This window comes from Callospermophilus lateralis, chromosome 2 (assembly GCF_048772815.1).
Source record: "Callospermophilus lateralis isolate mCalLat2 chromosome 2, mCalLat2.hap1, whole genome shotgun sequence".
In the NCBI taxonomy this organism is placed as follows: Eukaryota; Metazoa; Chordata; class Mammalia; order Rodentia; family Sciuridae; genus Callospermophilus; species Callospermophilus lateralis.
Window position 1 is genome coordinate 77,653,751 of NC_135306.1, and position 27,387 is coordinate 77,681,137.

Below are 27,387 nucleotides of genomic sequence, written 5' to 3' on the forward strand. Positions count from 1 at the left end.
CCCACAGAAGACTCCACGGTTAGGCTCGCGCGACCCCTGGGCAGAGAGTCTAGGTCGCTTTCTTCCTGAATCACTGGGGGAGGCAGCCCTGCTTCGGGGTTAATCTGCAAGCGCAGACCCCTCGAAGCCAGGCAAAGGGGGAAAGCGGGGGACACGCTCCCCACCCGCGCCCCCTGCCCCAGCTACCCTCTAGCGACTCTGTCTTCGGCTCTAAACAAGAACAGGGGCCCGAGTCCGCGTTCACACGGAAAATTATGCCGGCTCCAGCGGCGCGTAAAATTGATGTGAACCGAACGAAGTGGGATCAGCGTGATCCTCCCTCTCTTGTCTCAACAGGGGTTTCGGCGCGTTACACAAGGCCGAGCTTGTCTCTTTAAGAAGACATTGGACCCTAATTAGTCTACCTTCCTGGAGCCGGCGCGGAGCGAGGGGCCGAGGGTGGTTGGGTTGGGTTGGTGGGAGGATGAGACTGGAAGATCTTCTGACCAGCCACCAGTCTCACCGCCCCTCCACCTTCTTTATTTTGCCGCCACCACCGCCACCAACACCTAGTTCTGAAGATGCAGCCAGGGCAGCAGCAACGGCAGCCGCGGCTGCTACTCCCGGCCCCACGTTACTTTGATTGACAGCTGAACAAATGTTTCCCCGGTTCGAACGCTCGCGCTAAGGAACGTCGGCCAAGGCGAAGCTCCGCCTTGGGCGGTCCGTCTCCTCCCTGCCTCCGCCAACTCCATCTCTTTTCGTTCATTGGTTAGAGCGACCCGCGACGCTCGGCCCCCACGTGGGTTTCAGCACGGTTGGCTCCTCCTCCCTGGCTTACCATTTGTCAGCAGTGAAATGATGGGCAGTAACACAGAACGGCGATTAATGTTCAGCCATCTCTGATTGGTTGCTGAAGACGCCTACCGTGCCCGGGAGGGCGGGGCGCTTGGAAAGCGCCCCAGAGCAGTCGCTTGGCCGGCCGGTGATTGTAGTCAATCTGGCGGGCTATTCAGCCACGGTCGCTCGGGGCGGACTACATCTCCCGGGATGCTTCGCGGTCCCTCCGCGGAAGGTTGTGAATATGTATCAGAATGTTAATGATTAGCTGCTGCTAAATTTGGTCAAAGAAGTCACCTACACAGAGCGTGTTGTTAGAGCTGTTCTGAGCGGGTGTTTGGGCTGTTGGCTGCTTTCTACCCCCTCTCTTACACACTTGTATATTATTTTGAGGTGGTGTTCGCAGAGTTTGAAAGGAGAGAATTTTTTTAAAAAGCCGCAAGCGTTTCACTCTTTATTTTTATAATCCCCTTCAATTTGGGGTTAAAAAAAAGACAAGAAAACAGGAAGGAAGAAAAATAAGGAAATGAGATGTGGTAAAAGAAGCTAAAAGGTGCCTTTTAAAAGATCGTTGTTCTGAACTGAAAAAAATCTCCAGAGAAACCAAAAAAGCACCGCCGAGACCTCTTCCGAACCAAAGGAGTTTGTGTTTGCTTTTAGGGAAGAAGAGAGATCATTCATTCGGAGGAATAACAGCCAATTAAAAGACAAATAAAAAAAAAGTTTGGAGTGGGACGCAGAGCGAGCGGGCGGCGGTGCCGGCGAGCGGTGGGCGCGGAGCTCGCACTTTCCCGGCCGCAGCGCCGGGCTCGGCGGGCGCGCCTCGGCGGAGCGAACGTCGGAGCGTTGCCGCGGGAGACGCGCGCCGGACAATGCCCGTGGCGGGCCAGTGACGCCCGCGGGGAATGCGGAGCGGCCCGGCCGCCGGCACCCAGCCGCAGCGCGTTCCTACCGCCCGCGTCACGCGAGACCCGGCGGGGACCGGGACCGCCCGAGCCACCCCTCGGACCCGGCCGTCCGCCGTCACTACCACCACCTCCACCAACGCCTCTTCCTTGGGGCCATTAAAGCCAATGAGCCGCGCGCCTCTGCCTAGCGCAGCCAACTAAATCGGTTTGGATGATTCGCGACCTGAGCAAGATGTACCCGCAGACCAGACACCCGGTGAGTGCGGTGGCCCCGGCCCGGGCCCGGGTGCGCCGGGGATTCCCCGCGTCGCCCCCCTGCGCGCCGAGTTGTGTCTTTTGGCCGGAGGGGCGTGGAGAGCTGCCCGAAATGGGCACTAGGCTCCCGGGGCCGCCCGCCTATCACCAGGCCGCCACCACCCCTAACCTCCCCGGCTTGGTGGCACTCTCCGAAGGGGTGTAGAGAGGCAATTGAGTTGTGGCCATTTTCTTATTGTTGTCTTTGAAGCCCCTGGAAGCCGCGCGGAGCGGTTTGCCTTCTCCGCGCCGCGACTCCGGAGGGAGGGGGGGAGGGGGGCGTTCAGTTATGAAGGAGGCGCGACTCCACGCCTGGGCGGAGAGGGCGCCCTCGGCGGCGGCGCTGCTGGGCCGGCTGCGGCTCCGGAGTGCGGGGCGCTGGCCCCTCGCGCCGCGGGCCCCCGGGGCGAGTGAATGAGCCGCGAGGGCGGCAGCTGAGCCTTGCTGCCCCCGACTGACCGCGGCCCGACGCCATGGCGCGGGTCCCCCCGACGGGCCAGTTTCGATTCCGGGTGGGGAGGCAGTGGGCGCGGCGCTCCGGCCCCCGGCGCCCGCCGTTGGCCAGGGAAGGGAGCCCGGCTGAGACCTGACGGGAGCGGGTGGCCGCGCGCCGCGTTGGGGGCTACCCTGAAACCAGCCCCTGCCGGGCTGAGGGGGCGACCAGAGTGGGCGGGAGGAGACTTTGGATCGTGTTCAGCCTGCCTTTGCGATTAACCCCCACCCCCTGCCAGCGCCGCTCTGAATGTTTTCTCCATCTCTGCTTCGCCTGTGATGTGGGCTAATTAAATATTTTATTGTTGTTCTTTAGGCACCGCATCAGCCTGCTCAACCCTTTAAATTTACAATTTCCGAATCCTGTGATCGGATTAAGGAAGAGTTTCAGTTTTTACAGGCTCAATACCACAGGTAACGATATTGACTTTAGCTGATCCTCCTGTTTGCTTAGCTCTTGTCGCCTACCCCCCACATACACACACACAAACACCCTCCTTCCTTTTTTTTTTTTTTGGTCTCCACAAAGGTATTATTATCATTTTTTCCCACTCTGGGCAGATGGGCAGAAGGGCATGTCAAGGCCTTTTTTCCTTTAGGCAGGTGTAAAGAAATTAAGCGTATCTTTTTCTCCCATTGGGGGATAAAAAAGGGAGAACAATCGAAACTGGGGAGTCTTGGAAAATGCTGAGACAAAACTTTCCATATTGATTTGTTGGAGCCAGGAGAATGGAACGTTGAGAAGATTCTGAGGCCTTTTGACTTCCTTGGTTCTTTATTACTCTAGGCTTGAATCCTTCTTACTTTTTGCTATTCCACCGAATAGCCAAGAGCAAGTGAGCGATTTCATTACTTTGATGCTGAACAAAATGTTTTCATCTTAGAGGCGATTATTAGACCTAGAGTGCCTTTGAGACATATTTCTTTTGCTGGCTTTTTAATGATGCATAATTCTTATTTCATAAATTCAAGAACTAAAAACAAGTCACTGAACCAGATCAACACTTTGCCCCTGGGTGGTGGTATTCAACTTGTCTGTGTGTTTTGGAGGGAAAAAACAAGACATCATTCATAAGACTCCTTGATTCATATTTTCATTAATCTCTTCGTACAACATTAAAGAAAAAAAACTTCCTTTTGAAATTTGGGAGGAATTATTTGTGTGTTTGTGTGTAATCATTACTGACGTTTATTTCCTTGTTCTTGTTTTCTTAACTGAATTTAATGAACATTGAATTCTGGATGAAGTTCCAGAAATAAATTGACTTGAGGGTTTATTTCTTTAAAACTTATTTTAAAAGTCAAGAAGGAAAACCCACATTTGATCCTTACTGAAGGGACATACATGTTCAGGCTGGTTCTAGTCTAACCTTTCTTTCCTCCCTTTCATAATGAGGTGATTTTTAAGATTGTTGATTTGGTGTTTGTAGGTGAGGATTTAGAGGAAAGAATGTGTATTTAGATTTGAAGGATGTAAATTAAGTTAGATTTTCCTATGTCTCAAACAGTCTGAAGCTGGAGTGTGAGAAACTGGCCAGTGAGAAGACTGAGATGCAGCGGCATTATGTCATGGTAAGAAAACCATCACAGATTCAAAGTGTCTAGTAGTTTGGGATACCAAAAAACGAGACTACTACGTTGAAATTGCTAGAGGCTTCAGGATAGATCACAGTGGCCTTGCCAGTGTAGTTGAGGTTGTGGGAATGTGAACATTAGTAACCTGTAATTCTAGGATGTTAGAACTTGCTTTTGACAACCAGCTTTGATTTGAATTTTCAAAAAGTTCAGTTGCATAGGGTATAATTTTCTGTGCTTTGTTTTTACAAATTGAAACAAAACAAAACAAAACCTCATTTATGTTTTGTTCAGTTGCAAGCAAAATGTTTTTGTTAGTGGTTTTCTTTGTTGTTTTATTGCTCTTGCTCCAAACAATTTTAACCAGTTTTTCTATGTACTCTTATAAAATTTTAATGCCTTATTTTTAAAGAGTGATGGCTTAGACACTGAAACTATTCTCTAATTTTTGCCTCATTATTTGTTACTATTACGTGTGCATTTTTGTGTATGTTTTCAATTTCTGTAGTGTTATATTGGTTTGAAAAGTGTTGATTTGTTCTGCCAGAATTTCTGTTATGCCAGTTACAATACATGTTAAAAAATTAGATCTGCTTTTACAAAAGTATCAAGAAGCATATTTTTAAGATTGTTCCAAAAGGCACCAGAGTGATGCATTAATTCATTTTCTCTCAAGCTTTTTGCTTTGAATGTGTGAATGTGAGCAGTACCCTTAAAATGAGAAACAACTCTTCAGCAATAGTACCTTTTCTAACCATTCAGCGTTTGTATAAGACGAAATTTCTGCTGTACTTAGGAGTTAGTCGTATGGTACTGAATTATCAGATTTTTTTTGATTCATCTGCTTGTGATGTATAAAATAATTGCTGCTAAGAATGCTGTGTTTGAACATTAATTTTTTTAGTTTTGAGTCGCTGTCTTAGAGTCTGTGTCTTAAGGTGGCTTTTAGCTTATTAGGCTAAAGATAGTAATTGGGCATCTCTTTGACTTATTGGCATAAGAATTAGAGATCTTTTGGTTACATTAGGCTTTTATGTTTGTTGTTTGTTTTGAACATACTTGGGGCATTTTGAACTTGAGGCAGATTATTTGATGAAAGGCACAAATTTAATTGCTTTTCCTTCTTTGACAGTATTATGAAATGTCCTATGGGTTGAATATAGAAATGCACAAGCAGGTAAGTTATTATTTCTTTATAACCATTTTAAATGAGTAATACTGATGCACTTTGGAAACAAAATTTTGTTTTGTAGTTTTCTGCACATTATTGTGGCTATTTTAAAAGATTGGGTATTGGAGAGAACATTATTTTTTCACAAGTGGTTCCCCATCTTTCATCTGCATTAACCTAATTTTAAGCATTTAAAATATCTTTACAAAATCTGAATACGGATTAAACTTTGTTCATTTTCAAGTCTGGATGCTAAATTTTAAAATATATCTTTTGAGAGACTTGCTTTATGTATTTTGGTCATTGGAAACATGTCATATAGAAAACCTTTTCTTTGAAAATATTGAAAAGTAAAATTATAAATTATATATGGTCTTCATTGGCTTGGTGTAAAAGAATAGATACAGGGTGAGCAGGGAGGGTCGAAATGAAATCTGTGGAACTACAAAAGAAATTGATGTAAAATCCTTGTATTGGTCCCCTGAGGCTACTTAGTTGGGTCTTACCAGGAACTGTAACCGTTACTTCCAAATTTGTACAGAGTAAATGAGCCTGATAGGAGGATGTGATAATGTTCAACACTGGGTCTTGAAATCTAGCAATTAGTTCAGCCAAAAAAGGGTTGGGGGGGGGGAAGTTTATGATTAGTTGAAAGCATTGAAATATGTGACTCAAATAGGCTTTTTTTTTTCCTTTTTTCTTTTTGCAGGAGAGCAAATGAAATAAATGGTTTACATTTTCTAGACAAACGATACTGTGTGTGTGTGTGTGTGTGTGTGTGTGTGTATATGTATACGTGTCTGTATATGTGTATATCATGTGGGAGTAGTAATTCCTTTAGGAAAGTATTTATTTTTAGTGGTCTGCTAGTGAAACTGCTTCAGGTCTCATTAACCATTTCAGAATAGGTGTGTATATGTTTGCCTGCTGAGAAAAAAACAAGAGAAAAGTTCATGGTCTTTCTTATTTATGGTTAAGGTGATTTTCATTACCTTCTAAGTTTAGAAATGATGAAATGACCATATATCACTTAGTGGATCTTTAAAAGATGACTGATAGACAGTATAGGCAATCATAGTATTTGAAAACAAAAATTTGAGGAAAAAAATGTGATATTACTTACACTGGGGTCTTTATTTCAGATACTCTTTTACTTTGCTATTTGGTTATGCCAATATTAGCATTATAATATAGTTTTCCAAGTGTTAAATTCTTATTTTGACATCTTTACCATTTTTTTTTTAGATTAATAATATAAATATCTCCTGCTTAAACAAAATCCATTCAAGCTTATGGATGGACTTAGCTCTACTTTACAGGAATAAATTACATGAGAGATACTGTTTGTTAATCATGCATTTAAGGTTTGGATCTTGTACATGTCTTTTTTGTTGGTGGTGTTGTTGTTCCTCAGTCTACCCCCTCCTCCCAGGATTAATTAAAGATCAAACCAGACTAATGTCCCTTTATTTCTCCTTCTGTACCTTGTTTACCCTAACCACTTAGTTTTCAGATCCCCTTGTACCACTTTTGTTTCTGAAGAGCACATAGCTTGTATTTCTATATGTATGTATTTCTTTTTGCTGTTGGTGGGTTTGTGAGATCCCTTAATTTTACACATTTTATACTTCTGTAATTTTGTCATCTTCTTGTCCAGCTGGCCTCAAACGCTATCCATTTAAAATTGAGAAGAGAACGTTTTCCCTTTTTTTCTCTTGCTTTTAAATTCAATCATATCAAGAATCCTGAGGGCAGTTTATCACATTATGAAATACAGACAGCCCTGCAAACCACCTACTTATTATATTTTCTTTCTTTCTCCCCTTAAGCACAGAGGCATATCTGTCTTTATTTGTTTTCCTAGGCAGACAGTCTTAGTTCCTCTTAGCCTCTCTTCCAGATGCACTCACTGGATACCCTTGTAATGGAAAGCAGCAATAATGCAGGGAAGTTGCCCTGCGGCATAATTGGGACTGTTCTCAAGATCGGGTTAGGCTTATTCACTTATTAGATTTGTGTCTCAAAGGGTTCAAGAGTAGGAGTCCCAGGAGTCCTTGGAAGTACCTTAGTAATTGGTGGCCCTGATATTTGAAACCTTTGTGTATTTTTTGGTTAACGTTCCTGTTCTTTATGGCTGCAGCCAGCCACAGATTATTTATTTTTAGAGAAAATTTTCACTAAAACAGAAAATGATGGTTGTGATGGAGTCATGACTCTGTGACTTAGCAAATTGATAAAAAGAAAAGTATGAAACAGTGACAAGGGGAGAGGGGCAAACATTCTCCTCCCTCCCCTTTTGGTGTGATGCTTATCATCAGTCACCCTGTGTTGATTCTGATAGAGAACTATAAAGTGAAACCTATGGGGAATTTGTCATTCTGAAATGAAAGCTAATGTAATTAGTACCAATTAAAGTACATTTAGTAAATTGGATTTAATCTTAATTAAGCCTGCATAATGTTGCCAATTTTTAACAATTATGTTTGAGAACATAATTAATTTAAATTTTGGTAACTGAGTAAATAGCATTAGTCTGGTAGAATTAGTGGATTTTTTTCTTTTTAAAGGGGAATTCAGTGACATGACATGGAATTGGAGCATAAAATATGAATCTAATTTCTGGTAATCTTTAGTAGGATTGATAGAACTGATCAGATGAATCTGGAAAGCAACCAGAAAAGTTAGGGTGAAGTATTCTAGGCTATAATTGGAATTAATGCTTTACCACTGTCTTAAATTCTATTGTGAAAATGAAGATGATAAATAGTACATGGTTAAAATGGCATGTTTCATTATGATGTCTTCAAAATGGAATTTTTAAAAAGTGAAAGAACATTGGCTTTTATTCCTTAAGGATTTCCCTTAAGTGTGGGGTTTTGTTTTTGTTTTGGATGAGACAGGGTTTAGTTGTTACTACCTTTTGCTGATTGTTCTTTATAAATATAGTGTGGCTTCTAAATGGGTCAGCCACTATGGACAGATCAGAGTGATGCATGTACTTGATACATAACTAAATGCTGCTTGTTTGCATCCTTCACCTGTAATTAAAAGACATCCTCCCCAATGGAATCTGACATCAGTGGTTACCACTCTAAAAAGTGAATATTGGATGTAGATTAGGAGCAATGGGTATGTGAATTCAACTTATGGAAATTAAACAGATGACCATGCCATATTTGAGAATGAGAGTATCTCCGGTTTTCTGTAGTCTATGAGGTCTCTTTGCTTCTAACTTTTTATTATGTTTAGTATATGAATTTTAGAAATCATTAGAAAATTTTAGAAATCTGTAACACTTAGAATCTAAAAGTGAGTGCTACACATTTATATATAAATATATATTTATGTGTATGTAGTCTGTGTGTTTGTGTGTATTATTTATTTAAAATCAAAGCAGGAAAACTCCTGTTTCACTCCAGGCCATGTAAATTTTATTACAAGACGGGCCACAACCATTTGAGTGCTGCTAAAATATTAATTGAATAGAAATGAAAGGGCCTTGCCAGCTGATAGGATATCATAATCATAGCCTCTTTGGTCGATGGTAAATGATGATAAATGACATTAGGAACCTTTTAGCAAACTGTAATAACTACAAGGAGGGAAGCAGTATGGATTTGCATTATATCTGATACCCTCTAGTACCAAGTGGATTGCCAATACTGCTTGTTTAGCATTTTCTAAGGGCAATAGGATATTGATTTCTGACTTACAAGGAACAGCTCTATTTTCACCATTGAAAAGTATTGCAGGTTGTTAAGAAGAAATTGACTTGAAGAGGCCGACTGCTGCCCATCATGGAGCAAATAAAGCAAAACTGCCGAAGCATGGTGGAGCAGCGAGACGGGCCCTCAGCAATTTGTTGCTATTAATTTACCATGCTCGACAGCAAATCAATCGGCATCTACTTCATCTGCTGGAGAAAATGCTGTCCAGGGCAGATAAAAGGCTCGGCATGGTACAGAGAATAGACTGGATTGGCCAAAAGGAGGCTGCAGATAATGTGTAAATAAGTGAAATCAAGGCCACTGTTGCAGAGGAAGCTGTTGTTAATTAGGTTGGTGCTTTTTAGTGAACTATTTTAGAAAGCAGCTGAGGATTTGGAAAATAAGAGACTTATTGAGGTTTAAGTAATATATGACTGGCATGACATTCCAGCCTTGAGTGTACTTGATTCTAGGATGCAGTAAATTTATTTGGGGGCAGTGCTTGCAGTGGAAGTCAATTCATTTAAAGTTCGATTTAGACCAGATTTTTCCTTAAGATAATTTTTTTGAGGGGAACATTACCAATTTCTTGCACATGTCTTGTCTTGGAAGAATACACGGAAAAGCAGGTGTTGAGTATATAGGCAAAAACGGTTTTTTACATGGTGATTTTCTTTTCAGAAATGGATGTGTTTGAATTCTTGTATATTAATGAAAGGGAACTATTATCAAATGTGGATTCTTCTACTGAAAGTAACCCACAGACCAGTGAAAGTTTTGCTATCTTAATTTCGCTTTGTTGTATAAACAGAATAATCTAGAGGGGCTGAACAGTGGTGGATACCACCGAATTGCACAAATCTCAAAAAGATAAGTGAAATTTTGATGAATGTATAGATTCTATAAAAAGTTAGAAGCTGAGTTTGTGTGTTTGATATGGGGGGTTTGTGGTTTTTTTTTTTTTTTTTTTTTTAAGATTTAAAGCCACCAGTTAAAACACTACTTATCCTTTAATAATAGTCCACAATTAATATTAACCAAATGGAGGTTTTCTGTGGTATTTTTTCCCTCTTACCTCTCATTTGGTTATCTTAGGTTGGGGGACAAACTTCACTTTCTTCACTAGATGTATGTGGATTTTAAATAATATCTGTCCCCAAACTGTCACAGGGTCTAACATTAGGTGGTAGCTCTCGGCAAAAGACCCAGTGAGCTGTCTTATTAGTTGTCACAGGCCCTGAAAGAGAAGCAGATCTGGAGGAGGAAATGCAGAGTGTGTATATATGTTAATGGGGAGTATTTTCTGAGTACTGTGTATTTCCCCTTTTCACATATTAGATTCTTAATGTCTTTCTTGGGGGTATTATAGGAGAATATCTGTCGATTTTTAACTTAAAGCAGTGATTATTGAATAGAATTAGAGTTTTCTTCCAGTGGAAGGGAACATTTATTATATATCTGGCGTGTGCTCGCCATGGATCTGGGCATAGTGCCAAAATTCTTTCTTTTACTTCTTACAGTGACCCTAAGAAAGGGATTATGTCCCGTCAAAAGGTGATTAAACAGGGTTAGATTTGTAAAAGGTGATATAGTTAATGGGTAGTAGATTTAGGACTCAGATGAATTTACCTGGGAGGTTGTCTCTTGGGAGATGTCACCCATGAAGTATAAATTTAGACCCCAACTCGTTCCTGGAATGAGGAAGCCCTGGGGGGCTGGGATAGCCTCTCAGTTTATCCTTGAGCCCCAAAACTTGGGGCTTATACCCAGCACCCCTGAGTGAGGGGGATTTTCTGTAAGGCCTGGAGTCTAAGACTAGAAGGCTGCTCTCAGGGGAGAGGTGGAGGGTGGCTTTTACTCTTTCCCACATGTGGGCTAAGAGGGCTACTTACTTATCAAAACAATTTGTTTCCTCCCTAGGCAACCTATTTCTCATTTGTTTACAAACTTGTTCTTCTATTTAACTTTTATCTTTTCCTTGTGGTTTCTAAGACTATGCCTAAAGACAAGGGGCTGTTTGTTAATCATCATTTTGTGGGTTTTGAAAGGAGAAGCTGGGAGGGGAAAATGTGACGTTTTGTGGCCTCTTTGTAGTTCAGAAAGAAGTTCATAGATGCAGGAAATCACAACTCAAACTTTTAAATGAAGGCAGATGTTTTGCTTGTAATGTCAAAAGAATTTCTTTGCAGCATTTAAACAAGGAATGTTTCCTTCTAACGCCCCTCAATCCCTGCTACATATTATTTATCATTTTGATAGGCAAGTTCTTTGTATCTTAGTAGGTAATATTGCTCTGAGTAGTTTGACTGATGGACTAAAGACAGAGCTGCATCTTTAGGAAATGTTTCTGTAGCCTTGAGGAAGGTAATAGTACATTACCATTGTTTTTCATGTTTTTTCATTTACTCTTTCCTAGAATTTTACTTTTTTTCTCTATTTGCACTATGTACCAAGTCAAGGAAGCCAGTTGGGAATTTAGTGTTAGAAATGTGCATTTGGAAGTTATTTGTGCCTTTTTTTTTTAATACTTTTTAGTTGTTGATAATCCTTTATTTTATTTACTTATTTATATGTGGTGTTAAGAATCTAACCCAGTGCCTCACACATGCTAGGCAAGTACTTTACTGAAGAGCTATAACTCTAGCCCCTATTTGTTTTTAATGAGGAAATTTTTAATGTCTTTGATGTTACTTGATAATCTATCTGGTTTGTCACTTCTGGACAGCAATAGTGTTATTTAGTGGCTTGAAAGAGAGTGAAAGACATGTGATTTCTAGAACATACTTTCCTCGATTCCTTCCCACACTGTTGAAAAAAATTGCAGTTATCTGGCAGTGGTGACTTATCTAGTGGTCTTAAAAAAGGTAAGTTATTGTTGCAATCTGTGAGAAGCAGCAGGCTATATATTTCAGCATAGGCAACTGAGTACTCTGATAATGACAGTTTGCAAGGTTTATGATTTGTCTGAAGTAAGTACACTGTAAACAGTTGGCAAAATTATTACTTTATGGGGGAAGGGCCTCAGAAGTTTAAGTCAAAGTGAAAGTTAGAGCTGTTCTGATTTTGCTGTATTAACAACGGTCAGTGGTAGTTGCTTTCTTTCTGTAAAGGGGAATAGCTGGCATTCATGACTACAAATCTATATATCCTCTTTGTTTTCATTGGAATTGACCCAGTGTTGGTGCCAGGCACTTGCCATCTCTGTATCAGTGAGCCAAAACTTAACCTCAAAAAGGTGCAGTATGTAACCTTTCCTCTGTCCAGGGGCATAAACAGACAAGGTGTGGATTTTCTTAGCTGGCTCATCAAAGAATAATACTCCAGGACATGTATGAGGTACTCTGTCCTCTGGTGAATAATATTATCTTGTCATCCTTTTTGAAGATTTTGCTCACATACACTTCAAAATTTATACTGTGGGGAGAACATCGTCTACATTTCACAGAATGAAAGGATAATTTCTTCTCTTGTAGATACCAGATTATTTCTCTGACCTGGACTGATTGTGGTGCACTTGAATCTGCAGAGCCCTGTTTTTTTGCAGCAACCTAGGCAAAAGAGCTGTCAGGGGAAGGAAGAAGGATATTGGCTTTCTGATTTCTTAGCAGACTTGTTTTTCTTTATTGTAATCAAGTTTCATTTGTTATTGTTTTTTTAACTGCATTCTGCTTCTGAAGGTTTGTGGATTCTCTTAGTTACAGAATTTGGAAAGGCAAGGAAATATAACTAGGAAGAATAGTGATAGTAGAAATTATAAGCATGAGTACTCTGTAACACCCTTTCTTTACAGAGAGCTTAAAGTATTTTATATGTTCTCCTTAATCTTCTTGATGTTCCTGTAAAGCAGGTAGCAAGCTTGGATCCATGTATTTATTTAAATAGCTTCTGTCAGTGAAGTACCCGACAGTTTGCCAAGCAGTGTCATTCCACTGGCCTCCTTTAACAGATGACACTGAGGCTTAAGGGCTTAAGAGACTAGCCCAGTGTCACAGTCAGGGAGGATCAGCATGTGGGCGGGGATACCACAGTTCACTTAGGTTGGTGAATATGCTGGAGGTCACATAGTGAGAGTCACTGACAGAAGAGGAAATAGTAGATTTCTTGTGTTCCCTTCCAGAGCTTCCTTCACTGACTGTGGCTGTGTTCAAACAGCAGACAATGCACTTGTTTCTGTGATGCTCTTAGCTTTCTGCAACATGAGGAGCATGGTAATGCTACTGGCAGTCCAAGGGTATTACACTGTCATCTCTAGTGAGAGATCTGATCTGTGTGTTTGTGTTTGAAGTACAGCTCCTCTCTCTACTTCACTCTACCCTCCAGTGCCAGTGCCCTGTCCAAAAGGAGTCTGGGATCTGCAAATTGAAATATAAAGCCAAGTTCCACTTTTAGCAAAGCATTTAATAAAACTGTCTGCTCCCTCATTCCTAAAATGTACTACTCAAAGATACTATTCTAGATATATACTAATTTATTATTGCCTGTCTCCCCTCTCCAGCTAGAATGGAGCTTCATAAGAAATAGGGGTTTTTATTATTGTTTTTGGCTTTACTGGTGCTGAAAACTCACAAAGTTAGGTTTTGGCACTTATGAAATATTTGGTGAATAAGGGAATATTTGGATTCATGCAGAGCGAGGCAAAAAATCTGTGTGATTTAATGTTTTCAAGGTTGTATTGAAGTTGCAGGATAGAAAACCAGTGCTAAACCTTTAAGTATACTGAGGCATGTATTACCTACTGGGTAAATTTGTGGAAAATGACATGGAAAAATAGGAAGTAAATGCAACTGAACTTGGGTATCTTTCAGGAATGAGTTAGGATAGTTAAAGTAGAATATATATATTTTGGCATGCTGAGTCTGCCTTTTTAAAGATAAAAATATAAATCTTTCCTAACTGAGTTTAATAAATTCAGTTTGAACATCACTTTTATCACTAGTCAGAATTCTGAAGAATTCTTTGCTATTAATAGGTCTGTGTACATGTAGTTTGAAAGATTGTGGGGAGATTTTGATCTTAACTATACTGTGGTGTGTTTAGCTAACTTCTAAATCAGTAAAATGCAAGCTTCTAGTTCTTTTAAAGGGACAAGGAACTTCGAAGATACCATAGCTTTTTCATTAGTAGAGATGGCCTTGTGTTGTTGAAGAGAGTCATAATATTAAGCAGTTTTAGAGAGCTTATTGTGCAGGTAATAGTTTACTTATTCTCACAACATGATTATGAAATTACAGCATTGTTATTATTTATTTCCATTTTACATATGAGGAGGCTGAGGTACCGAGAGCTTAAATAACTTGTTTTGAGATCAGTCAGTTAAATAGATCCTGGATTTGATTCAAGGTCAGAATGCTGGTGTGATAAATGCACCTGCCTAATTCCAAATTCTGTCTGTAATACTATATTGCCTTCCCCAAAGTACTTGACCAAGTATTAGCCTTGCTAATAACCAGTGACATGAGATGAAAAGCACCTTAACTTGTCAGGGCCTTACTTTTCATAGCTTAAAATTTGAGTATCAGTGAATGCTTATTACTTTTAGACTATTTTGATCTAACATGATAGTGAACCAGAATTAAGACTTGTCCTTTCTTTTTAGTCTCAGAAAGTTTCTTTTACAACTTTGAGATTTTTAAATCCATAATTGCCTAATGGAGCTAGAAGTATAAATGTATATTTATTAAGAAATTTTTAAGAAAGTACTTTCATATTCACTTTTCACTTACACTTCAATAATGTCAGTAAAGCATCCCTATCTTATGAATCAATAAAATGAGACTCTGATATTATGTGACAAAAGTTCCACAGTTAATTAGTAGATGGTTCAGAATTCACCAGTTCTGTTAGGGCCAGTATTCAGGCTAAATAAAGGTGATGCAGAACTAGAGAGGTTATTGTAAAACATGTAATATAAATATATCCAAGATAAATTGTAATAACAGTCCTTTCTTTAAAGTGACCAGTTTATGTGCTTTGTCGTGTATTATATAGCTTCTGAAATTGTATGTTATAATGTGATGCAATAGTTTTCTTCAAAAGACGTGTGCAGAGGGAATATGTAGTCGTTTATTACCTGTTGTGTAATTAGCCCCTGGGATTAGTTATCCTTCCGGAATTCAATGTAGGTAGATGTCAGTTTCTCTAGCTAGGGTTTACCTCATGACACTTAGGATATCTGTATGCTTGAAATGGGCTTGACATCTCAAATCCTCAGGGCTTTCTTGCCTTGTCCCACTAGGAATTCTTAGAGAAGGTCTAGACTTTTCAACTTAGTTTATAATGAGTTTGTCATAAATAAGATTAAACATCTTGACCTTACTTATCAAGACCTGAAGGAATCTATTCTTTCCATGAAGTAGAAGCTTCAAAAAGGAAGAATGTGTTTTATTCATTGCTATACCCCTAGTACCTAGAACATATTAGAGGAAATGAATGAATGGATGAAGAAAAGTTAAAGGAATGATTGTTTTCATTTTATTGTATATTCTACAGTGTCCATAATTCTTGAGTGTCAGTTACCGCTATATAAGTTTTCTTTGGGAAGACTCTTAGGGAGGACTTGACTTTATTATGACCAGGAAGACTAGATGGGGTATTCACAGGTTGGAAGATCTTATCCCAGTTCTGCCACAGGCCCTTGAACTGGTGATTAGCCATTTTAAAATATAGGTTTATATTCTTATTTCTAAGGTAACTTTCAACTCTCTCATATGATTTAAAAATGATCAGTTTTAACAAAAGATCTATCCCTAATTTCATTGTTTGGCACGAGAGACATGCCATTTCAGCAAGTTAAGGTTTAATATTATGTTATTTAAGAGAAAGTGTAAATTTTTTTTTTTTCTGTTTTGGTAGAACATCACTTTGAGCAGTGTTAGACTTTTACACAGCTAAAATTGTCTTAATGTTACTAATGTTTAACATCCTAGAACTATCTGCTATGATGTCTTTGGTTGTCCATTTGTTGAAGTTACAGCCACATCTTCCCAGTTTTTTTCTAGGGTGAGAGCTTATTAGAAACTCTGTATAGTTACAAATTTTCCATGTGTATATCTTGGGTTAATATTAGTGATGTTAATAACTGTTAAGATTTATTGAGTTACTAGCAGGTACCAGATGATAACATGGAATGCTTTAGATATATTAATTTCTTTAGTTTATAACCTTTTTGAGGAAGGCATCTGATTATCCATTTGTTGAAGTTACAGCCACATCTTTAGGGCTGTGCTCATCAGACAAACACTAGTAGAATGTGTGGTAAAATATGAACTGATGAGTCTACTAATCTAGAGCACTTGTTTACCCAAATAAAATAAAATCATATCCAAATGAGACCATTGTAACATTGAAGTTTCATTGTGTACAGAGCGCATCATCAGACTATCTAAATATATTTAAAAAACAAAGACAAAACATACCATATTAAAGTGATCATGATGTAGGAATTCCAGTGGTTCAGAACTAGGACTCCGAAGTCAGACCAGCAAGAATGGAAAGAACTTGGTTTCAGTTATGACAGGGTGCTGTGCCTACAGAGGAGGAAGGAGTGAAAGAAGGAAGAGGAATGAATGAATGAATTTGTTGCTCCTTTGACCTTCATATCATGACTTTCTTTTCATCTCTTCTGCAAGATCTGTGCTCTTGCTAAGAACTTTAAGGATTCTTTTCAACATGGCCTCTGAACTTACATTCTATACCCAGAGCATAACATATTTTTCCAGGGAGTTCTTTGTGGGCAGTGGTTGTAGGAACTGTTCATTTAAGGAAGGCATTCGATTCTTGTATGAGTGTATGAGTTTCTGTGAATCATTTTGCTTGATTATCATCATTACCTTTATATTGATTTAATGAAGTTTGTAAATGATTTTAGTTTTTACTTTTTGCTCTTTATAGGATTTTTACAAATAAAGATAGGGACAGAATCCCTTAAATTATTCATCACCCAGTGAAACTGTGCTTTAGTCGTTCTTTTCTTTCTCTTGTTTTTGGTTTTGCCAACAACTCTAGATAGGTTAGTGTTAAGAAATTTCAAGTAAACATGAGGCTGAGTCTATAAATGTCTTGAAAAACTACTGTGTTTCAAACAAAATCATGAATTCTCTTGCTCATTATGTCCCTGATGAGCTAAACACCAAAATTACAATAGATGCTTTAGTCATTGTGAATTATTTGTGTATGGCTAATTTTCTTCTCTTTTTTTCCCCCTAAATTGAGGCATACTCTATATTTTAAAACTTCATCCTTTTAGATACTTGTCTTAAGCTGCTGTAGCTGAGAACAGCAGTGATAGTAAGGAATGTTAAGTAAACATGAAATTAAAACGGCCATAGAGTATATTTTGGTAAACCAAAATATTGTTTGGTGGCATAAAGCCACATATCCAGTCCAAAAAAGAAAACATGTAGAAATGTGGTTTTACTGTCTGTCATTCAGTCTGTTTCAACTGTCAGAAACATACGTTGCTTTATAGGGTGTTTTTTTTTTTTTTTTTCCAAATCTGACTGCAGCTTTTAATTTCCTTCATTCTACCCACACCTTCTACCAATACCCTCATGTATCTAGTGCTAGTTTATGGACGATTTGAATGTAATGACATAATCATCAACAAGCAAAAGGGTCAGAACGTGTGGCAAAAGTATCCTTCCCTGGAAACTAATTATGAGTTCTGTGCATTTGGAAACTTTTACAATCATGACACAACAATTGTCTTTTTTTGGACTTCTCAGTTTAATGTATATTGAGGGCTTTAAAGGTGTTTTTTAAGTACTTTTTCTCAAAAAAGTGACATTTAAGAAAATTAATAATTTAAAGACATTTTAGAAAGCAAAAGAAAAAGAATCACCCATGGTTCTGCCACTCTATACTAAATGCTGACCAGGCAAAGGCCAAAGGCAGAAGCTTCGCTGTGTCTCCATCATTGAGTGCTGTGGCTGGTGGATTAATGCCCCCCTCATCAAAAGAAGTACTGGTCAAGATTAAAAGGAATAATGCATAAATATCATGTTTTTATTTCTTTTTAAATAATAAAAAAAGATGAAAACATAGACTTTCAAATTGTTTCAGGTATTTTGATAACCATGGCTTCTTCAGTTCTTTATGGACAACACATTCCTTCTAAGTATTTTTTTAGGAGCCAGTCCTAATTCAATCAGTAACTTGTTTTGGAGAAATTATTTTAACTTTTCTGAGTCTCATTTCCTCATCTATAAAAGCAGCATGGGTAGGACTGGATTAATGCTTTTTATAAAATGTTGGTTCCAGGGCCCCATAACGGGGGACTTGGGCATTGAAATTTTTCTAAAAGGTTCAGAGTGATTCTGATGCACAGCAGGGTTGAGTACTAGTGAACTTGAGCAGTTTTTCTGAAAATTTAATAAATATACAAATATTTGTAGGAAATTTATTAAATGCAAGTTAAAGCAAAACTCAGTTTATTTTTCTACATTATTTATTGGTCCATTGTAGTTCTACATGTTGATGAAATTTGTTTTACATGTGTGTACATGTACACAGTACAATAATATAATTTGGCCAATATCACTTCCCAGTACTTCCCCCTTCCTTTTCCACCTCCCACCCTTTGGTCCCTTTCCTCTACTGATCTCTCTGTTAGGAGATCCACTCCTACCTTTGTTTTCCTTATTCCTTTCTAGCTTCCACGTAAGAGAGAAAAAAGACCTGTAAGTTTCTGAATTTGACTTTTATTTTGCTTAACACGATGATCTCTAGTTTCATTCATTTTCCTGCAAATGCCATAATTTCATTTTTCTTTAGGGCTGAATAAAATTGCATTGTGTATATAAATATATATATTTTTTTAATAGTAACAGGGATTGAACCTAGGGGTGTTTAACCACTAAGCCCACATACCTAGCCCGTTTTTATGTTGAGATAGGGCTTCCTTAAGTTGCTCAGGTCCTCACTAAATTGCTGAGGCTAGCTTTTAACTTGCAATCCTCCTGCTTCAGCCTCCAGAACCACTGGCATTACAGGTGGGCACCAGCTACATCCAGCAATATGCCACATTTTTTTTTATCCATTCATCCATTGTTGGACACCTAGGCTGGTTCCATAGCTTGGCTATTGTAAATTGTGTTGCTATAAACAAGGGTATACATGTATCACTGCAGTAAGTATTTATCCTTAATTCTTCAGGATAAATACCAAGGAGTTATATAGCTGGATCATATGGTGGTTCCTTGCCTAGTATTTTCTTTTTCTGAGTGTGTACCCGGTGATTGAACTCGGGGGCACTTGACCATTGAGCCACATCCCCATACCTATTGTATTTTATTTAGAGACAGGATCTCACTGAGTTACTTTTGCAGAGGCTGACTTTGAACTTGCTAACCTCCTGCCTCAGCCTCCTGAGCCCCTGGGATTATAGGCATGTGCCACCAAGCCTGGCCCTCACCTAGTCTTTTGAGGAGCCTCATAACTGATTTCCATAGCAGTTGTACTAATTTAATTTACATTCCTACCAACAATGTGAAAGTGTGCCTTTTTCTCCACATTCTCTCCCATATTTTTTATTATATATTCAAAAATTAATTTTATTGAAAAAAATACTGTGATCTCAAATAGGGAATATAAAGTATAACTCAGCCAAGGTTCAAAATTATATACACGCTAAACATGTTTTTATTTATTTATTTTAATATAAACAGATTTTTAAAAAAGCATTTGACAAAAGTAAGCAACAATTCATGAATGTGTTTTGTGCCTGGTGGATGGGCCTGAGCCACAGGGCCTTCTGGAATAAAAAGACCCGATCCCAGTGGGGGTGTTATTCCATGAAGAAGGTGAACCCATTGCATATTATCCTAGAACTGAGGGTACAGAGGCTCAGAGTGGACCAGTTACATTCTCAAAGACCCATCGATGGTCTCTGGCACCACTAGTATTCAAATGGTTTTGTTTGTTTCTAAAGCCTGTCTTTTGCGCGTGACATTTTATCTAGATTTTTTTATTATTTATATTCTTGATGACTGTCATTCTGACTGGTATGGGGTGAAATCTCAGTGTAGTTTAGATTTGTTTTCCTAATTGCTAATGAGGTTGAACAATTTTTTATGCATTTGCTGGCCATTTGTATTTCTTTTGATAACCTTCTGTTTAGTTCATTTTCCTATTTGTTAATTGGGTTATTTGATTTTTTTTGGTATAGTTTTTTTTTTTTTAAATTTTGTTTACTTGTAGTTGGACACAATACCTTTATTTTTATTTTATTTTTTTTTATGTGGTGCTGAGGATCGAACCAAGCGCCCCACACATGCTAGGCAAGTGCTCTCCTGCTGAGTCCAAACCCCAGCCCCTTGGTGTAGTTTTTTAAGCTTTCTATATATTCTGAATTTTTTTTTTTTTTAAACTAAGGATTGAACCCAGGGACACACAACCACTGAGCCACATCCCCACCCCATTTTTATTATTTTTTAAATTTTGAGACAGGGTCTGACTATGTTGCTTAGGGCTTTGCTAACTTGCTGAGGCTGGCTTTGAACTTGCAGTTGTACCAGCACCATTTGTTAAAAAGGCTGTCTTTTCTCCAATGTGTGTTTTTTGGCACCTTTGTCAAGAATCAGATGACTGTGTGGGTTTGTCTCTGTCTTCTGTATCACAAAAATTCCCACTTTAGAAGTATATTATGTTGTGAAAGAAGCTCAGACTAATGTCTTTAATTGTAACATTTACCATATCATTCTCTTAACCCTGTCATTTTCTGGTTTTTAGAAATAAGGAAATATTTATAGTTTGTGGTCCTTTATTTTTTGTTTGCTATAGCACAGCCCTTCAGACTAGCAGATGGTGCTGACCTAGTGGGAAACTGAAATGGGATTATCTGAAGAATTAATTTCCAGGCTTTCATTCACCCACTTGATAGTTTTATAACTGATTATTTAACTTTTCTAAATTAGCCAGGGAGGAGACGAAGGAATGCCCTTTTCATAGGGTTGTGTTGGAGAATTTTGTTTCCTGGAGGGAAACTAGACTCTATCATCTAGAGTCTAAGGTAGTAAGAAATCATAGATTCGAGATTTAGGAGTGCTGCATTGGAGTTGTAGTATACTCAGAATGTAGTTGGTGGACTGGTGCATCTCTGTGAACTATTGCTTATAAATGGCGATGAGATAGGAGCTTGTAGTATAATATAAATGAATACATTACATCCTTCATGGACAGTGTCCTTTACAAAACAAAATTTAGGAAACCTACCTAGCCAAACCTAGCAGTTGTTGATTTATGTCCTGGCAGAAGCCCATTTTCTTCTTGCTGTTTGGTAACAGTTTGGGGCATGGCAACTTTCTGTATCACTGTTTTAAAATTTGTAATCAATCAAAAAGCTTATTAGGATTACTTACAAATTAGGAATTGACTAAAGTTCATAACATGCAGTGTAACCTCAAAAATAATAATTTAAAAAGCAAAGTGATATGGCATATTGCAGCGTACTTAAGGCAGTTGACAGGGATTCACAGGTTGGAAGCTGAAAGAAGCACTGCGCTTGGTACTTTGGTTAATGTAAAATCCATTTATGTTCTTCTTAAAGCAATTCTAAATTCTCAGAAAATTTTTGTCTTTCTTCTTTTTCTTTTTCTTTTTTTTTTTCACCATCTGCTGAATGGGAAGAATATATTTCAGTAAGTCTCATGGAACTTTTATTCTGTAGTCTTTAATTTCAGGACCATAATATATGTATTATCAGAGAAGCTTAAAAATTAAGCCTGAATTACCTCCTTCCCCCAGCCTGCTGATATTCTTTACTCTTTACTCCTATATATAAATTTTATTGTATACAGAGTAAGTATCTGTATACCAAGAAAAGAGGAAGAGAGATCTTTGCCAGTAGCAAAACATAAATACCAAGAATGTCTTTTCTGGGTCACAGTGCAAGAAAGTGGAGAAATAGCAAATTTCTGGGGTTAGCCTATGACCTCACTCCTTCCAGTCAATGAAGAGGCACTGTCCTCTGTTACTGTACCATTGAGTCTAGTATCCTTTTGCTCCTTGGATCTGTCTCCAGCTACCTCTTGGACCCTGCAGCCCTTCTGTTGTATAAATTAGTGAGGGATGCTTTCTTAATTGAAAGATTAAAAAAAGCCCTAAGCTTGAATCGATACCTAACAATACAGTCACTCAATTTGTAGCAGTATCTAATCTCTGTTCTGTCTTAAAACAGAACTACTTACTTACCTTAAGGGATTTTATTCATATGTCTTTCCTCATAAATATTTCTGAAAACTTGAACTGTGGCTATTTCCATTTTTTTCATGGTTGTAGAAATGGAGTTTGGAATCATTTTGGGGAGAGGTTGTTTAAGGTCTATACTCAACTAGATTAGAAATTAGCCAGTCACTCTGGGATTTGGGATTCTATAGTTGGATCATTCATAATAGATGTGTTTTTTAGAATGTTGGTCACTTGAGTCTGAATTCTTCCCATGCTTTTCCAAAACTGTTCCTACAACAAACCTTGCCCATATGCCTATGACTTAGTGTTTTAATGCATGGTGGGTCATATAACTAGGCTTCACATTCTGGAATCATGAATTTCTTACTCTTCAGTTATACAAATCTAGTGAAGCCACCACATGTTGCTGGTCCTTCCTGTGCAGAGTATCTCCTTTGCTGTGACTATGGTCACCATGCTTGTCCTTATGTTAGAGTCTGTGTGTCCCCATATCTGTCTCTTGTCTACAGCCTTTGCCCCCTTCTCTCTCTCTCTCTTCCTATAGGGTCATTTTTAGGAGCTTTTCTTCGTACCTGAAAATCCTGCCAGTATTCCCAGAATGGCTCTACCCTTTATATCCATTTTACCCTTTTGTTTAGGTGGTCTCATCTATTCTGTTAAGTAGGTTAATCTCAATCTCTCTCTCTCTCTCTCTTTCTCTCTCTCTCTCAAATAACCCAGACCTCTCCGAGACTATTCTCATAGGTACTTAAATTCAACCGGTTCTAAAACTGACATCCTCCCCTGCAAGCTTGCTTGAGGTCCAGAGATCCTATCTGAGGAAATGCTAGCTCTATCCATCCAGTTTTTCAAGTTGGGAAACATGCAGGGGGAGGCAAGTGATTATTGCCCTCATGTCTCCTTCATTAGCTATACCCAGCCAATCATAAGGTCTTCTGGAATTTGTTCCCTGTTATTCCTACACATGTTTACTTCTCTTTAGCTATCTATGTCATCATGGTGACTTCATAACACTTTACTCTTTGTAGGCCTTATCTATAAAATGGGGACAAGAGTAATCCTTTTAAAATTGCTTTGAGCATTAAGTGAAGTATCTGGCACATTGCAAGCTCTCCATGAATTTTAGGGTAGATATCATGATCATAATCCAACTCTTCATCACCATATTTAAAATGACTCTCACTGTGAGTAATATAGCAATCTCCTAACTGGTCTAATCCAGCTGGACATAAGCCTGATCTACTAGGCTCTTCTGGAGTTACTTCTTGAGCATCATCTTGTGCTATCGCTGCCACTGCCTCTTTCCCCTTTCATTCTTTCTCTTCTCTGAATTTATGGTACAGCAGGCTCTTTTTGAAATGGTCTTTCTTTTCCCTACTCTCTTTTTTGTCTCTCAGAATCCTTTCACCCTCATTTATTCAGGAAAATAGTCCTGTGTTAATAATTTAAAATACTGTCTATTTTATATATTTCTTCATCATCTTTATAAATTCTATCCCCTATTCGCTTTCAGACTAGGACACATTACCAGGGAGAGAGTAGTACACAGTTATTGAAAATTGGGTAATTAATATGATTTCCAAAGTACTTTCACCAAAACCAAAAGGGATTTCTCCCCTTCTAGGACTTCTCTGTGTCCCGCTTATACATGACATATGTTATTGGGTGTATTTGGTCTTTTCCTGTTTTGGATTATAAGCACCTCAAGTGGCCAGGTGTGGTGGCGCATGACTGTAAACCTAGTGACTCCATAGGCTGAGACAGGATTGCAACTTTGAAACCAATTTCAGCAAGGCCCTAAGGACATACAAAGCCCTAAGGACTCTGTTTCAAAATAAAATGTAAAAAAGAGCTGAGGATTTGGTCAGAGATTAAGCAACCCTGGATTCAGTTCCTGCTACCAAAAAAATAAAATACATACCTCAAGTTTTCAGATCCATTCTGCATTCGTTACTCTTTCTACCATAGTTTCTAGCTTAGAAGAGTAGCAGCCAGTACCTGAAAATACTTTGTTGAATTTCCTAAAACTGGAGTGCTTTGGGAATTCATTTTGCTCCTATTTGAAGTTAACTTTCATTCTCTTGTCTTTCCTCCTGTGGTATGTTTTGTGGATAAAAATCTCTTCTTTCACAGCCATTTAAACATAATTAGTGGCAAGAAGAGGGTAGAGGACAGAGTGCACTGAAGTATCTTTCGCCATTTAGTGTTAGCATAGTTTTCCTAGTAATTGTCCTGGATAGATCCTTGCTGCCTTCCAAGTAAAGAACAAGCTCTTTAGTGTGGCATTCAAGACCATTCATAGTCTGACCCAGTGGATCTTTTCCTGCCCTTATTTTCCACTGTTTTTTGTTGTGTACACCCTTTGCTCTATCTTAATGGCTTTTAATCCTGCCTGCACATTAGAATCACCTAGGGATCTTTAAAATGAAATACTGAAGCCTGGGTCCCACCCTGGAGATTGTGAGTTAATGGGTGTGGGGTGAGGTCTAGCATCTGTTTGTGAAAGGTCTGCTGGTAATGGTGATGTAAAGCCAGGGCAAGAAACCACTGACCAGCCCTGTTTCCTACAGAATATTATTTCCTCTGAGAGCTTCTAGGAGAAAGGGTTCCATAGTCGGGGAAATTTGAGTAGTATTGCTTTTGATGTGCTTTTCTCCAAAGATGTAGAACTAACACTATCAAATGAAAGCCTTTGAGATGTCCAAAAGGAAACAAAGCTGTTTAACTTGCAGAGGCAAAGTAAGGCCATCCAATCAGAGAGTTCTTTATGTATATAATACTTGTTACTAATATCTGCAAAATGTAATATAGAACATGCTCTGGGAGATTATGTTTTCAGCCACATATCAAGTTTTAAGTCACTTTATTTATCCTTGACTGATCATGTCATTCAAACCAGACTGGCCCCTTGCCCCAAAGTTCTCTTTTATCTTATTTGTAGCACTTCTGACATTCCTCTTCATGTGTTTGTGTACTTGCTTCTGTGTCTCCCTGTCCTTATGATGTGAGTGAATTCCACACAGTAGGGATTTACTTGTCTTCTGCACTTCACTCCTTTGTCTTCATTTAGCAATTAAGAGTCCAAATAATCAGTAAGCACCTAATAAATATTTGCTGAGTGGACAAAAAGGTGATAATACACTTATGATTTGGGCTTTTTTTTTTGAGGTACATGTGTTTTTGAGGTACATGGAGATAAAATATGTCTTGTTGCTTTCATGGATATGTAGGTATTCTTAATGAGAACTTGTTAAAAATACAAAAAATAAATTGCTTGCATAATTTAAAGGCAGCTTGAAGTACAGTTGTCCCTCTATGTATCCATGGTTTTTACATCTGTGGATTTAACCACGGATTGTAAATATATGGAAAAATATCATGTTAGTACTGAACATATACAGATTCTTTTCTTGTCATTATTTCTTAAAGAATATAATATACATATATCACATGTACTTTGTATTAGTTATAAGTAATCTAGAGGTCAGTTGAAGTATTTGGGAGGATGTGTAAAGGTTCTGTACAGTACTGTACCATTTCATATGAGGGACTTGAGCATGGTCAGTAGATTTAACCAGTCTTTTAGGAAACTGATAGATGTCCTGTTGTTAAAATGTTGCTTATATGATATTACTTCATTTTATTATGCAATCTTAAAAATATTACATAAAAATAAGCACTTGAACTCTAAAGTAAAATTTAGGACATTTGGTTTACCAATTTGTTAGTAATGCTGACAGTACTGTTGGTCTAAATCTCTCAGCCTAGACTGATTTTTTTTAAATGTATTGTTATGCTCGAATTTGGGACCCCCAAAAGACCACCAGAGACCAAGATCCGATGTAAGCAGCAAAAGAGGTGTTTATTGCGAGCTAGCTTGGTCCTCCGCGCACACACAGCAACAGGTGACGCTGAGAGGCCCCCGAGCCCAGAATTTGCAGTAGTTTTATACATCCTTTGGAGAAGGCAGGGACCCCCACATACATCATAGCATCTCTTAGCAAATCATCACACCACCACCACCATGGGAAAATCAAATAACAACTCTAAAACATGATTAGCATATCAAGTGGTGGGAAAGAATCTGGAAAGAATTATTGGTTAGTTCAAGGGGTTGACGCACTTAAAATTGATTGGTTTAAATCGTGAGGATGTCCCAAGGGGGTACGTGCCAAACTGCAGGGCTTCTAGTTTAGATATTGGTCACCACACCTAGGTGGGGGCCATCTGGAATTTCAGATATTTCGATATCTTGGCCTATCTTAGGTGATCACCATCTGTGGCTTTTCCTAGAACTGTTTCCACAGAGCTTTTCTGTGGTATTTTCCTGACTTTAGGACTGTAGTAGGTCAGAGGTTAAGTTTCAGAGCAAAATGAGGTCCCAAGTAGAATGAGATTGCTTAGGTCTTTCAGTATAAAATTTGTTTTATAAAGTTTAAGTTTGATGGCAAGGTAAATATTGAGTTTTTAGTTGTGTTAGCTTGGTGTTGCCATAACAAAACACCTGAGATAATTAACTTCAAAGAGGAAAGGTTGGTTTTTGGCTCAGAGTGTTGGAGGTTTTAGTACAGGATTAGCTCTGTGGGTTTTGAGCCTATTCAAGGTAATATATCATGGTGGGAATCACATGGTGGAATAAAACTGCTTACTTATGGATTCTAGGAAGTTAAAAAAAAAAAAAAAAAAAAAAAAGGGAAAGTTCAGGGTCCCAATATCCCCTTATCTCCTTCTAGGGTATGTCTCCAGTGACCTAACTTCTGTCCTGTAGGCCCCGCCTCTTAAAGATTTTACTACTTCTGGATAGCTCCACAGGTTGGTAACCAGACCAAGCCTTTAACACATGGGCCTTTGGGGAACACTTATCCAAACTATAGCATCAGTTTAGAGTAATATTACTACTTGAATATTTTCCCTTATTTCTAGTCTGGACTTTTAGGAAAGAATGAATTTATTAGTACTCTGATTAATAATCTAGGGTTAGGCAAGATTAGTTTTCAAAGATGCATAGGTTCTTCAGAAAGATTGGAATAAATCAAGATAATTTATTTTTCTGGTGAAATAAATTTTAAAAATGTTAGAGAGTTCTTCAGTGGTGAAGTATGGGAGAAGGTTACAAAATTTATTTGTGCTTATTCTAAAAAGGATTTCAGGCACGGAGAGTAGGAATTTTTTATTTTTTAAGTGATTATATATAATGGGTGAGTGTATATTTTTGATAAACATTTAATAAAAAGAT

At 38.6% G+C, this 27,387-nt stretch overlaps 1 protein-coding gene across 4 annotated transcripts in view; it reads left to right on the plus strand.

Moving 5' to 3' along the window:
• Window positions 1-1,117: 1,117 nt before the first annotated feature.
• The window catches only part of LOC143392517 (transducin-like enhancer protein 4), a 134,988-nt gene continuing 108,718 nt past the window's right edge, over window positions 1,118-27,387 (plus strand). For 3 of the 4 annotated variants that reach the window (XM_076846076.2, XM_076846077.2, XM_076846078.2), the window contains exons 1-4: window positions 1,118-1,983; window positions 2,830-2,927; window positions 4,022-4,085; window positions 5,221-5,265. In XM_076846076.2, the coding sequence (XP_076702191.1) occupies window positions 1,939-1,983; window positions 2,830-2,927; window positions 4,022-4,085; window positions 5,221-5,265 (252 nt within the window). In that variant the 5' untranslated portion in view covers window positions 1,118-1,938. Of the gene's footprint in view, window positions 1,984-2,829; window positions 2,928-4,021; window positions 4,086-5,220; window positions 5,266-27,387 lie in introns of those variants that run through there. The other variant, XM_076846079.2, reaches the window with a different exon arrangement.